Below are 13,055 nucleotides of genomic sequence, written 5' to 3'. Positions count from 1 at the left end.
TTTCCCCAGTAAGATGACGGCGGTCACGAGATAATCGACTGAAATGATCATCGCATTTGACTCAAGAGTCGTTACAGTAACAGTTTTTAATGTGCACACCAATTATACATACGTACACAATTAAAATGTTGAAATATCATTTCTTCAGTGCCGCAACTAATCAACGGAATATTCACAATACTCCATCATACACAAGATAGTCAACAAACAAAAGGCAAAACACATTTATTACATCAATGATCTCTTCCTATCTGACTGTATTTAATCATTCCAATAAATCCAGCTATGTGAAAACTGTGGATGTTCATTTATCAAGAATGCATAATGGCCTTTTGTTTTGTCCACCAAGTTTTCTAAATGCTTTTGGAGCAGTCACGCGTGAGGCGTGGCAACCGTGGAGCAAGCTGGGACAGTGGTCACGTTCTCGCAAGGGCCATTTCTCTCATTCGGGAAACGTCCAGCACAAAAAGCACAAAAAAGGGCTTTCCGACGCAACTCGCCCGTTGCCCGCCGAAGGCGTTGAGCCCCGCCCTCTTCCGCCGCCGCAGAATCGTGCAGCTCCCACTTCAGAAGTTCTCCTTGTAGAAGTTGAAGCTAAAGTACTCGCACTGAGCCTTGATGACTTTGGCCAAGGCGGGAGAACCGCAGTAGAAGACGTGAACTTTGCCTTTGTTCTCTTCGGAAATTTTCCGGAACACCTGATTGCCACGACGTGGGGTTAGCGGGGCGCAACGGTGAGCCGCGTCACCTTGCGGCCGTGCAAAAGCGCAAGCGCGACATAACCTAACGTCTACTGACTTTCCCATCTTTTCGACACGCCGTTCGTGCGGAGCCCCGCCTCTCTAGCTAGCGAGGCTCGACGGGAACGCGCGCCAACGGCGTCTCGGCGGCGCTAGTTTCGCACGTTCTTACCTTGGCCCACTCCGGTCGCCCGGGCTGCGTTCGCGTTCTCAGGCCCGTGATGGAGTCTCTCTTCTCCTTCTTGGCCAGCAGGTCCAGCGCCATTTGCAGGCCAATAGCTTTCATGTCGTTTTTGCACAGGGCTGACGTCATGTACATGTGCATCTCCAGGAAGCGACCTGTCGTAGTATGGCGAATAGTGGTTGAGACGATGACAATGAGGACGACGATGACGACAACAATGACGACAACTATGATGATGAGGACGACAATGACTGTGACGACAACGCGGCCGTCCCGGCGGGCCTAGCGTCACCTTCGGGTTCCTCGTCGGCCTGGTCCATTTCCAGTTTGGTCAGGAGGCTGACGAACCATTCGAAGGATTTCTGGTCACGGTTGATCCAAATGAAGTCCACCTGCAAAACGGGCAAAATAGTGAAGACATCGATACCTGCAAAATATATATATATATATATTCTACAACTAAAGCTTAAACTGTCCGCCGTCACCATCTTTGAGACGGACGCCACCGATGGGCAGAGTTACCTTGCGCAGCTTCATTTCGTTATCCTTGATGTTCTCGCACCACGAGTACTTGCAGTTGGGACAGTTCTGCTTCCTGCCCCGGTACCTGGACCCACGAGCGCACGGTGTGAAGAATCGCGTGCAAGAAAAGAGACGCCGCAAAAGAAGAAAAAGAGGAGCGCCTCGCGCCGGGAGCTCACCTGTACATGATGCTTTGCAGGATGGAGGCGAAGGGTGTGATACCGATGCCCGCACCGATCAGGACGGCGTGCTCCGACGCAAAGATCTGTCTGGTGGGGGTGCCGTAGGGTCCGTCCACGTAACACTGCGGCGCCGAGGAGGAGGAGGCGGCGTGAAAACCTGCGCCGGGAGCTCCGGCTCGCCTAAAAGGGGCTCACCTTGATGTCGCAAAAGCGACGGTTCTCACCGAGCTTTGCCGAAACCTGGCGGGGCCCGGGGAAGGGTCAGCCGACGCTGCCGCCGGCCAACCGTGGGGTGGCGCCCGTGGCGTGACACTTACCTCTGTGGGGGGCGAGGCCTCACCTCTCTCCGCGGTTCCCGGATCATCCGGGGGAGACCGCCCGGGGCCCCCGGCCCGGGAATCTCCGTGACGGTACATGGTCAGCTCCACCGCTCGGTCCTCATTGGACGCCACGGCGCCGTGACGGCGCGGCCAGGGGAGCGACTCCTCCTGGGGCGTCGGGAGCAGGAAGGGAGAGCGAGGTGACGTCGCCGTCCTTCGTTTGACCCTTCCTTCTGACCTCCCCAACTAGACGGAATCCTATACGGAAGCGGTGCTCTCGCGCGTTAAAAAGAGGGGAGGAAAATCGTAACGCCACGCCGGCCGAGCCCCGGACCGAGCCTCGGGCGACGCCCCGTCGTCTGTTTTCGCCACGTTTTGTTTGCGGCAGATATGAAGAGATGCGCTCGGCCGAGAAGCAGATGTGGCATTTCCCCCGAATGGCCTCTGCGACTCGCCCGGCCCGCCGGAGCTATTTTCCCCCCTTAGATACGTTTGTGAACAAAGAGCTTTGGCGCACTCCGTTTCCAACCGTAGCCTCGACGGAACGTCGGGTCGCCGGCGTCCTGGAAGCGGGTGCCGCCGCCGGACTCAGTTGGCGGAAGTACTCGTAGAGGCGGTTGGTCCACTGGCCCATGGAGCGGATGTGCAGCCAAAGACTGTCTGCGCGAGAGCGAGAGGCCGTGAGCGGGCCAGAAAACAAACACGGGAAGCGCCGCTACCGGTCCTACCGGATTGTTCCGGAGCGCTGCTAATGGTGAACGGATGCCACTCGTACTTGGCGATGGCCGGAATATTGACGTAGACGTAATCTCCCGGCTTGAATTGGAAGAACTGGGGACGCTTGATGACCAGATGAGTCACCTGCACGGCGGACGGCGACACATTTGCGCAAAGCCATTAGCCAAGACTGGCCACGTAATTGCCGATGGCCACTCAAAGTTGGAGCCGGCTACCGCCGTCGCGACGCCAGAGCCACCGAGGTCGCGCGGGTGCCTTTGGTGGCGGCGGGAGGGCGACGTGACACCCGGAGGCCAGCCAAAAGCTCACGGAGACGTCCTCACCTTAGACGGCAGCAGATTGACCTCCACGATGTATAGGCCTCCCATACGAGACACGGCGACGCCGATGATCTTTTCCAGTAGGAAGACAAGACCCGGAACCACAAACCACTTCCAAAAGTTGGCGCAATGGACCATGAGCAGGGACCACACCCACACGTAAGAAAGGTGGGACCAGTAGAAGACCTGGCGGGGTCACAGAGAAAAGACGTTGCCACTCCACCGACATTCGGCGTCAAAGGACTACGCTGGTATTTGCCCCTAGAGCAGGGGTCTCAAAGCGGTCCTCAGAGGGCCGCAGTGGGTGCAGGTTTTCATTCCAACTCAACAAGAGGATACCTTTTGCAAGTGTAATCAGTGAAATCAGTTGATTACAGCCAGGTGCAACTTATTTTAGAAGACACCTGATTGGTTAAAATGTCGGCACTGGATGGGTTGGAACAAAAACCAGGACCCACTGCGGCCCTCGGTGGAATCGCTTTGAGACACCTGCCCTAGAGCCAGGAGTGGCTGGCCTGGCCTGGCCTGGCCTGGCCTCGCGAGCCAGCGAGACGGTCCCGTCCCATTCACCCGTTGGCCACTCGGCCGCCCGTCTGGTGAGCGAACGCCCCTCTTCGGGAGGGATTGGGAGGGCGCCATCTGTTTGACCGTGACGCGCTTGACCTTGCTCGGTCCATTGGTCAGAAACGCATCGCATTTCCTCAATAAAAGGAGAGCGACGAATGCCGCAAAAGCCTTTTTTGGACGGGAAACCGGATTGCAATGGATTGCAGTCAGGTGCTTCTTGTTTCAGCAGAAATCTCATTGGTTAAAATGTCTGTCCTGGATCGGTTGGAACAAAAATCTGCACCCGCGGCGGCCCCCGCGGACCGTTTTTTTGCCCACCCCCGGCCGTTAAGTGTTAGTAGCGAGCGACGCCGTTTGGAATGCAAGTTTTGGGTGTGACCGATGGGTCACGCCAGGGGCGCTGGAGAAGAAGGGTTCTCTCGGCAAAAGGCTTTTCTAACGGCCAAAGAATGACGATGGGAGAGCCGGAGCAGGCGGGGCGGGCCATCCCCTCTCAAAGCCAAGCTTGTGGGCACCTCACCTCAAAATGGCCGCTGCGTCGTACAAAGGTGCTGGAGCAGATCCCCATGAGGCAGATGACCACCTGAAGGACCACGCCCGTCACCGAGGCGGTGCCTTTGACCCAGCCGATGCCGGGGCGGGTGGTCAGCAAATACTCCCAAAGGCCGAAGTCACTCCGCTCGGACAGCTGGGCTGCCAGACGGGTGACGGCGGGGAGGGAGAGGGTGTCGGACCGCCGGGTTACCGCTTTGGGGGATGTCGGCGACGGCTTACCAAAGTTGAAGACGTGCGCGGTGGTGTGCACCAGCGTGAATCCCAGGATGGCGTAGCCCACGATCTGGTGCAACAGGATGTTCTGGTCCAGCGGCAAGACCCGCAACACCCAGGTGGCCCGCAACCAGGTGAGACAGCGACGCAGCATCAGGACCTTCCGGGGGGCAGGGGGGGGGGCGCATTCGAGTAAAGGTTCGGCTCGGGTCGGCTCGCCGCCGCCGCAGCCCACCCCGGGCCGAAGCGGTCCCGTCACGCCCCGCCCCGCCCCGCCTCCGAGTTACCATGACAAAGGTGCAGTTGAAGTTGAGGCACTGTCCGCAGCCTTTGGCCAGCATGTAGCAGACGCTGGCGTGACGGTGCTGCAGGACGGCGCCGGCAAAGAGCGCCAGGCTGAGGCAGGCGTAGCTGCACAGGAAGAGGAGCTTGCGGCTGTTGTTGTGCCAGTACGCCCGCGTCAGGTAGCGGGGGGTCCGTTGCTTCTTCTGCTCCGCCTCTGGCGGTTTCAACCAATTGGCCGCGCTGAGGAAGGGTGGGGCGGGGCAGGGGGGTTTCAGTCCCACGCAAGGTTTCCAGGGGTCAGGCGGGGACGGGAGGGCGAGCCGCGCGTACCTGATGGTCAGGTTCTCCATCACCTCCGGGAAGTCTTCCAGTTCGGCTTTCAGCTCCTCGAAGGTGATGGCGCCGCTGGCGTCCCTGTCGGCCGACTCGAAGAGCGCCAGCGTCAGGTCGTCCAGTTTCTCCTCTGACAGAGAGATGGCGCTCTCCCGCAGGCAGGACTTCAGAACCGTGCGCAGCTCGCCCGGATCGATGGAACCGCTCCCTGCACGCCCCCGTCCGTCTTAGAATGGCGAGGGGGACGGGCCGATGGCCTCCGACCGCTTTTACCGACCGGATTCCGAGTCGCCGCGACCTCTAGCCGAGTCAACGGAGCGCCTAATGGGGCAGTTAGCGGGGGCAGCGCTCAGGGGGGCGTGCGTGCCTTCTCATCTCATTTTCATAACCGCTTTATCACTAGGGGGGGTGCTGGAGCCTATCCCAGCTGACTTGGGGCCAGAGGCAGGGGACACCCTGAAGCGGTGGCCAGCCGATCACAGGGCACGAGGAGACGGACAACCATTCACGCTCACACTCATACAAAGAGGCAATTTAGGTCCAATCCGCCTACCATGCATGTCTTTGAAACGTGGGAGGAAACCGGAGCACCTGGAGAAAACCTACGTAGGCCCGGGGAGAACATGCAAACTCCACACGGGCCTTGGCAGTGAATTGCGGTCGGTAAAGAGCGGGCCGGGTAGCGTGCTTGCGTGCGTGCGTTCACTCACCGTCCACGTCATAGACCTGGAAGAGAAACCTGAGTTTGTCCGTCTCGCTGCCGTGGATGAGGAGGTCCAGCGCCCCCAGGAGCTCGTCCAGACTGATGGAACTGCTCCCGTCGGAGTCGAAGAGGGCGAAGAAGCGCTCGGCGAAGAAAGACTGGTGCGGGCGAGCGGGCGAGAGAGCGCACGTCATGGCGCGCCAGGACACCGAGGCGTCGAGTTTGACCGACAGACCTCTTTGACCTTGAGCGCCGTCTTGAACTCGTCCAGGTCGATCTCTTTGTCCTCTCCGGCGATGCTCTCGAACTGCTTAGTCACCCACTCCAGCCAGCGCGCGTCCTCCTCGCCGCTCATGGCCAAGCCGCTTACCACGACTCTGGTCCCGGTGGCCCTGTAGAGCGCTCCGGGGCACACGGTCGCGGGTCGCTCTGTCACTAGGCCCAAAAAGCCACCACGGCGGCCTCCGCGCGCCCCAGCACTTGTCGTTAGCGTACAGAGTAAAAGCAAACTTTTTTGGGGGGAAGGGTTTGTTTTACGGCGGCCGTGTCATTCAAAGGGCTGGCACCGTTGCGTCCGTTGAGTCTTTGACAGCATTCGGATGCCTTCCAAAGGCCGCACCGAGCGCCGAAGCGGCAGTCCGCCATGATCAACGCCTTCCGGCGCGAAGAGCGCGCGGTCGCCACCGCCGCGAGAATCGGGCGGGGTCCACCGCCAGCGCCAATAGTCTCCCACCGGGTGGGGCGGCCGGTCCGAGCTTCCGTCCCCCGCTTTTCTAAATGTGCATTTTCAAGCTAGTAATACGCGCCGCCGTTTGGAGCCGTTTGCGTCGTTGACGATCGGACGGCCGGGTCGACCTGCGTTCGTTCTCGTGTTCTCGGCTCACCCGTTCAACGGCGCCGGTGGGCCAACGCTTTTTGGTGGTCGGGGAAAAAATGAAATGCTTTTGTTTTTCTGGCATCAAACCATTCAATGCTGTGCGAAAATGGTACCAAAAAGGCAACTTTAATGACTATGCCAATTGCATGTTTTTGGCTCAGATGAGAGGAGACCTGACGTCACCGAAGCAAAGGACTTTATTAACAATGATTGCACTTTGACAGGGAACACTACAGTACTATGTTTGCTTCCAAGCACTTTACGTAGAAACTCCTTGGCCGTTTTTCTTAGACTAGACAGCGCGCGCACTCACACACACGGCTTGGAGCTAAAGCATTCGCTGTGGCTCCAATTTTTACCGGCAGAAGTTGAAATAAAGGACGGCGGGACGAGCGCTCTCTCTCTTTCGGCATATGGTCTCAATCAAAACCTTTTGGAAGCGGGCCGGACAGGTGGCCCGCCCGTCTACAAAGTACCCACGTGCTATCGGGAGAGTTTTCTGCTCACAAAGGCTTTGAAGAAAATGTCCTTTTACCTTGTGCTGCAAGTCCTCCTCCTCCTCCTCCTTCTCCTTCTCCTCAGCGGCCGAAGCTCAGTCTTCCACGCGGCAGCTGGAGGTGACAGTTGGCCCACCCCACTCTCCCAACCCGCGCACGTCTCGCTAACAGCCTGTCACGCGCGCGCGGACACGCCTCGTGTGGCGCACAAGAGAAGGCCCCGCCTCCCGCCGACATCTCCCGCTCCGGTCAAAGGTGAAGGTGGGGACTCTTCGAGCCGGGCTCGAACCTCGCTTAAACGGCGGCAAAGAGAAGCGCCGCGGTCCGGCGTCAGGCCCCGGCCGACGCCGCCTCGTCCCGGATGCAGCGCAGCGTCCGCAACCCCTCGAAGGACACGGCCAGGACGCCCAGCGGGGAGACGCCGTCCTCCACGTCTACCACTGCAACACAAGTGCAAAGCGGAAGGTCACCGTCGGCGCCGGCGAAGGACCACATTTCGCCGCGCTCGGCTTTGGTAAATGGGAGCGTTTGGGCCGTTGGGGAAAGTGGGAGCAAAACGACAGGGGTCTGCGGGGCCAACCGTCGAGGCTTTTCGGGGCCCCGGTCGTCCGGGGACTTCTGGCCCTAGCGAGAAAGAGAAGAGGCGCTATAACCTGGGAGGCGGAGGCGGGCCACGTCATGGGCTCCAATCAGCAGGTCGTCCATCTTGAGGTAAGCCACGCCCACGTCCTCGCAGTCCCGCTCTTGCTCCTGCTCCTCGGGCGGCTCGCTCACCACCGTGAAACGAACCCTGCCCACAAAAATTGGTCACGAGGCGGCGGGGCCCGCCGAGAAGCGCCGCCGGCGGCTCACCTCTCCATGTCGGGCTTTCGTCCCGCCAGGACCTCCCCCAGAAGTCGGCGCCTGGAGCCGGCGTCCTCGTCCACGCGAATGACTGCCGGTGGCGACAAAGTCGGGCGATTACCGACGCCGGGGCCGGGGCCCGCGTGGCTTCTAGAGGCCGGCTGGCGTGCGCCTACCTTTGCTAAAGTTGAAGCTGACGCTCTTCCCCGGGGGAGGCTTGGGCAGGGACACGGGCGACTCCTCGGTGGGCATGTCGAGGAAGGCGAACTCCACGAAGAGGCGGACCACGTCGGCGTCCGCGCACAAGCGAGACTGGGCGTCCAGGGTGAGACTGGCCACCTCCACGCGTAGCCGGCACGCGTCGCCGAGGCCGGCGGCGCCGCTCGCCCGGAGGTCGCCCCCGCGGACCGACGGCGAGGTCATCTGGGCCGCCCGAACGATATCGTCGTCGTCGCTGTCGGACGGAGAGCCCGCGTCGCCGGTTCCGCCCGTGCCGCCATCTCTCCCCACGGCGTCGTTTTCCTCCCCGCGGCCCCCGCCTGCCGACGGAAAGGCCCGTTGGCGAGCGATCGCCATTTCGGCGGGGGAGACGAAAAGCCGGCGTGTGGACGGAAGGTGCTCACCGGCGGGAAGGACGCGGGCTTCTTGCCGGGGCCCGGAGGCCGAGGGCGGCCGCGTCGGGACCGGTTGACCTTCGGGTGCCGAAGACTCTCGCTCTTCCTCGTACCCCTCCGCCGGCTTCTGCAAAGAGGGGGGCCGAGGCGCCTGAGACCCCGGTCGTCGCGCCTTCCGCGCTCGGGAGGAATGGTCACCCACCGGTGGCTCGGGAGCGTCCGGGAAGGTGACTCTCTTGGCGGGCCGCCGCCGCGGGCTTTCCGGGAAGCGGACTTTCTTGGGGACCCGTGGGCCCTCCTTGGCCACCGGCGGGTCACCGCTCCGCACCAACTCCAGCGCCACGTCGATGCGCCCCGCGTGGCGTCCGGTCGAGTCGCGCAGGTCAAAGGCCCCTGCCGGCGGAGCGCGCGTACGCACGCACGCACGCAGACACGCAAAAGGCTTTTGTCCATTCCATCCAGCCAAAACGGATGGAGGCGCACGCGCGCGCCGGACGGAGAGCGGCTTACCGGCCATCTCCCGCCGGCTCAAAAGCGGGGCCAAGAGAACGGCGGCTTTGCCCAAGTACACGTCGCTCCGCGGCTCCTCGTAGTCGAAGACGTAGAAGGTCAGCGTTTCGGAGGCCAGGCGGCGCTCCGGGTCGGCGCTCGGCGTCAGCGCGAAGGTCCGGACGTGACCGAAGCGTGGCTGGCGAGTGTCGCGCGCCGTGGACGTGGGCTGGTCGGGGAAGTCCAGCAACTTGTAGACCACGTAGGGGCTGGGCGGCCAGGAGCGCTCCGAGCGCAGGCCCTCGCAGCCGCGCACCTCCACCCGCACCAACTGCTCCGCTTCCGCTTTCGCTTCCGCTTCCTCCGCCGTCACCTGAGCGTCGACGGAAAAACTAATTGGGCATCGGAAAGGAGGCGAGCGAGGGCGCGGGCGACTCACGCTCCGGTCGAGCACGCCGTCCGACCCGCCGACGGGCCGCCTCAATTTGATCCAGTAATCCAGCCGTCCGAAGGAGGCGTCGCGGCCTCCGCTTCCTGAGCGCCAAAAGAGAAAGGCGGGCGGCTCAGCGAGACCTCGGCGCCGGGTGGAGGCGGGAACGCTCACCCAGCAGCGGCAGCGTGCCGGCCGCCGCGCCGTCCCGGAGGAGGTGGCGCAGCTCTAGCGCGGCGCTGGCTACCGTCTTCCCGCGCAGTCCCAGCGCCTGATGCAGGTCGACGCGCAGCCGGCCGTGACGGAGGTACTCCAGGAAGCGGCGGTCGGCGCTCACCGCGTAGCGAGACGTGAAGCCGTAGCGCGGCGAGACGCCCGTGGCCACCGGGGTGGCGTGCAGCTCGTGTAGGTAGAAGGCGTAAGTGCAAAAGGTGGAAGGCGACGGGTCGCCCATGGTCTCCAGGGCGGCCGGCGACAGCGTGGCGCCCACGATCTGAATTTCCAGCAGGTTTTCCCCCTCTTCGGCCGTCGGGCCAGGGGTCCGTTCCGAAGCGGAGAGCGCGGGTCGCCGAGCCGCGCCTTCTGAGGCGTGCTCCCGGTCGGCGGTGGCGGCGCCACGGGCACTTTCCGTTGCGTTCTCCTGGGCGGCGGCTTTCGTGCCATTCTCCTGTGCGCCGGCGCCTTCGGTGCCATCATCCTGGGCGGCGGCTTCCACCTTCTCTTGCCGGGCGGCGGCGGCGCCTTCCCCTTTGTCTTGCCGGGCGGCGGCGCGTCCAGAGCCTTCCGCCGCGTGCTCCCGGGCGTCGTCGCCAGCCAACATCTGCCACCTTTTGTCACGTTCCATTTTCTGCCGGACGCACTCCAGCTCGGCCTACGAGCGCGCGACACACCGTTGGCATTCATCGGCCGCACCGGTGGATCGTTTGACGGGGGAAATGAGAACGGCCGGCCGGGGCGGTCCCCCGACCAGGTACCTTGAGGTCGGCGCCGACGCGACTCTCGGCGGCCAGCAGCCGTCGGACCTTCTCCAGCTCCTGGATGGTTTCGGCGTGGGCGTCTCGTTGTTGTCCGGAGGCCATGACGGCGACGCTGCCTTCCGCGGGCGACAGAGACTCTCCTTCCGGGTGAAATTGAGGCACCTAGCGGCGGGGAGGCAGACAAGACAAGGAGTTCCCCGTGACCGGTCTTCTTAGATGAGGTTACGCCCACCCGCCCGCCCGCTCGCTCGGCGCCTCACCTCGGGGAGCGGCGTCGCCGGGTCATCGTCCACCTGCATTGGACAAGAGGCGTTGGCTTTTTCAATTTTTCTACACGGAATCCAGGGGGAGGGGGCCGGCCGGCTGGCCGGCCGGCTTCACCTGGGCGGAGTGGCGGCGTCGGAGCCGCTCCGTCTGGCACCTCTCCTCGGCCAGCTGCGCTTCCAGCTGCTGCTTCTCTTCTCTCAGCTTCTCGCTGGCGTCTGGAGAAAAGGCGCGGGCAGTTCAAGTCCACCCCAACCTTTTTGGGCGAGCGGGCCCTCCGCCCCCGACCCCTCCCAGCCCCGCTCGCCTTTTTCGGCTCGGACCCGCTCCAAGATGATTTGCTTGTCCAGCAGGTCGGCCCGCAGCGCCGCCTCCAGCTGCGCCACCCGTTGCTCCAGATGTCGCTCGTCCACGCTCGGCCGCCCGTCCAACATGCTGCCCAAGAGAGTGCCGGCTCGCGGAGAAAGGTCTCGGGGGGGGGTACGCCCCGGCTCCCTCGGAGCGCCCGTCTCACCCGTTGAGCAATTTGTCGTTGTGCTCCTTCAAAAGATTTCGCTCCTGCTCCACCTCCTCGATGCGCTCCCGCAACTAAAGACGGGGGCCAGATGCCGCGAGCCGAGATGGGACGGGACGCCCCGAGACGAGACGCCGCGGGCCGGGAGCGGACGGCGAACCTGCTGCGTCTCGGCGCGCGCCAGCTGCTCCGTCTGCAGGCGCGTCCGGAGCTCCACGACCTTGGCGCGCTCGTCCTTCAGCTGCGACGTCAGCTCCGCCATTTTGCCCGCCGCCGCGTCGTAGCAGGCCTTCTGCGTCCGCTGACTCTGCCGGGAAAAAGGCCAGCGGTCCCGCTCCCGATACGTAGGGGTCGGCCTCGGGCGGAGCCGGCGCGCCCACCTCTTGCAGTTGGAGGAAGCGCTCCTCCAGCTCAGTCATGGCGTCGCATCGTTCGGCCAGCTGTTTCTGCAGTTTGATCAAGGTCACGTTATTGTTGATCTGCGACCTGCCGGGGCACCGGGGGGACTGGTGACGTATGGCGCTCGCCGGTTGCCGGCCGCCCGTGGTCGGGGGCCGCCCGTGGTCAAAGCCCGCGCACCCGGCCTTCTACCTCAGTTCCGACTTGTTCTGCTGCTGCAGCGCCACACTTTTCTCCTCCTCCAGCTGAGCGATGCGCCGGCGCTGCGATTCCGTCGCATTCTCGCTGCCCCGCAAAAGACCGAGGACTGAGCAAGCGGTGGGCGGCGAGGCGGGCCGGCACTCACAGATTCCGGGTCTTTTCTCGAGCTTCCTCCAGCAGGCCGTAGACCGACGCGGCGGCGGGCTGAGCGGTCTGCGGCCTTTCGTCTCCCGGCGAGCTCCTGGCGCCTGGCGAGCGACACGCGGGTGTCCGCCGGCGTCCGGTCGCATCGGTCGGCTCACTTACGTCTGGCCGGCGTGGGCGAAGGGGAGGAGGCGTCGTCCGCCTTCCGGGGTAAGCGCGGGCGAGGCGAGCGAGAGGCCAGCCGCCGCCGTTGCTCGGCCACGAAGAGACGCTGCCTCAGGCGTTCGTTGTCGGCTTCCAGCGCTTGCAGCTTCTCCTGGAAGTCTCCCAGCAGGTCGTCCTTCTCCGATTGGTGTCGCGAGGGCACCGGCGCGAGGCCGCCCTCGGCCAGCCGCTCCATCCGCCGGCGGTCCTTCACCAGCCTGAGCAGCTTGGTGCCCAGCCTACGGGGACGGACGGGAGCGTGTGGAAACGCAAGCAAATGCAAGCAAGCAAACGGCTCGGGCCGACGGTCAGCGCCCGGGCCCCGTCCCACTTCCTGATCTTGTCCTCTTGCTGGTGGATGTGCTGTTTGAGGAGCAGAGAGTCGTCGTGGAGCTGCAGGAAGTTGTCCTCCAGCTCTTTCCTGGACACCCGGGAGACGTCCGCGCGGACGCGAGCATCTGTGACGGCGGGGGGCGGGGGGGAGAGAGAGACGAACACAAGCCGTCAGCTTCTTACAAGGCACCTCGGGCGCTCGGACCTCCGTCGCGAGCCACGCACCGCTTCGGAGGGGGTTGAAAGCTTCGTGCGCCGCCGCCGCCGTCTCTTCCAGCAAGAAAGACATCTTTCCGGCAGAAAAGACAACTGCCTGTGCCTCTTTCCAGAAAGGTCAGCAACAGCAGCAGCCTGTATTGGAAAGGCTGTTTGTGTGGCCAGCGTCAAACTTACGAGCAGAGCGAAAAGCTGAGTCGAACCGAGTCGAATCTCAAAGCTCACTGCTAGCCCCCTCTTCAATGCGGCGAGATGAAAACATTTGGGCTTGGCTCGGCGTTCTGCTCTACTCGCCGCTACTTGCTAAGTGTAAACAACCGATGGATCAGAACTACTTCCTCTTCTTCTTCTTTCGTTTCTTCTTCGCCGTCGGGTTTTTTCTTCTTCTTCG

The 13,055-nt window shown here is 62.8% G+C and overlaps 2 protein-coding genes across 5 annotated transcripts; both read right to left on the bottom strand.

Moving 5' to 3' along the window:
• Positions 1-68: 68 nt before the first annotated feature.
• Positions 69-7,100, bottom strand: nox5 (NADPH oxidase, EF-hand calcium binding domain 5). 4 transcript variants are annotated; one of them, XM_077595779.1, is made up of 16 exons: positions 5,898-7,100; positions 5,670-5,820; positions 4,957-5,167; positions 4,629-4,866; positions 4,348-4,501; positions 4,094-4,266; positions 3,010-3,192; positions 2,677-2,809; positions 2,466-2,608; positions 1,946-2,116; positions 1,824-1,868; positions 1,626-1,750; positions 1,447-1,531; positions 1,217-1,316; positions 913-1,079; positions 69-698 (listed from the first exon to the last, which is right to left on the bottom strand). In XM_077595779.1, exons 1-16 carry the CDS (start codon positions 6,015-6,017, stop codon positions 567-569), a joined length of 2,331 nt encoding a protein of 776 aa, XP_077451905.1. In that variant the 5' UTR covers positions 6,018-7,100; the 3' UTR covers positions 69-566. The 4 variants fall into 4 exon arrangements, 3 of the variants coding, with proteins under 3 accessions (XP_077451905.1, XP_077451906.1, XP_077451907.1); XM_077595780.1 differs by having other exon boundaries at positions 2,478-2,608; XR_013299531.1 differs by lacking the exon at positions 69-698 and having other exon boundaries at positions 1,031-1,079; positions 1,853-1,868.
• A 5-nt stretch (positions 7,101-7,105) lies between these two features.
• rpgrip1l (RPGRIP1 like) lies at positions 7,106-12,817 on the bottom strand. The gene is made up of 21 exons (XM_077595785.1): positions 12,674-12,817; positions 12,447-12,573; positions 12,074-12,354; positions 11,913-12,015; positions 11,759-11,851; positions 11,548-11,653; positions 11,328-11,474; positions 11,168-11,241; positions 10,961-11,088; positions 10,771-10,871; positions 10,650-10,682; positions 10,387-10,551; positions 9,587-10,283; positions 9,422-9,516; positions 9,004-9,355; positions 8,696-8,886; positions 8,503-8,620; positions 8,056-8,418; positions 7,889-7,970; positions 7,690-7,826; positions 7,106-7,476 (listed from the first exon to the last, which is right to left on the bottom strand). The coding sequence occupies exons 1-21, from the start codon at positions 12,735-12,737 to the stop codon at positions 7,367-7,369; spliced, it is 3,567 nt and encodes a 1,188-aa protein (XP_077451911.1). The 5' UTR covers positions 12,738-12,817; the 3' UTR covers positions 7,106-7,366.
• Positions 12,818-13,055: the final 238 nt, after the last annotated feature.

Source organism: Stigmatopora argus, chromosome 3 (assembly GCF_051989625.1).
Source record: "Stigmatopora argus isolate UIUO_Sarg chromosome 3, RoL_Sarg_1.0, whole genome shotgun sequence".
NCBI classification, from domain to species: Eukaryota; Metazoa; Chordata; class Actinopteri; order Syngnathiformes; family Syngnathidae; genus Stigmatopora; species Stigmatopora argus.
Note: the sequence above shows the minus strand (reverse complement) of the source record. Positions and strands in the feature narration are given on the sequence as shown.

Bases quoted from the DNA above. Each gene is read 5' to 3' on its own strand.
- nox5 (XM_077595779.1), bottom strand. From the start codon at position 6,017: ATGAGCGGCGAGGAGGACGCGCGCTGGCTGGAGTGGGTGACTAAGCAG. The intron at 4,267-4,347 runs GTAAGCCGTCGC...CCCGTCTGGCAG, and splicing joins CGCGCACGTCTTCAACTTTG to CCCAGCTGTCCGAGCGGAGT. The intron at 2,810-3,009 runs GTGAGGACGTCT...TCCGCCGTGCAG, and splicing joins TCAATCTGCTGCCGTCTAAG to GTGACTCATCTGGTCATCAA.
- rpgrip1l (XM_077595785.1), bottom strand. From the start codon at position 12,737: ATGTCTTTCTTGCTGGAAGAGACGGCGGCGGCGGCGCACGAAGCTTTC. The intron at 9,517-9,586 runs GTGAGCGTTCCC...TTTGGCGCTCAG, and splicing joins CGGCACGCTGCCGCTGCTGG to GAAGCGGAGGCCGCGACGCC. The intron at 9,356-9,421 runs GTGAGTCGCCCG...GTCGACGCTCAG, and splicing joins ACGGCGTGCTCGACCGGAGC to GTGACGGCGGAGGAAGCGGA.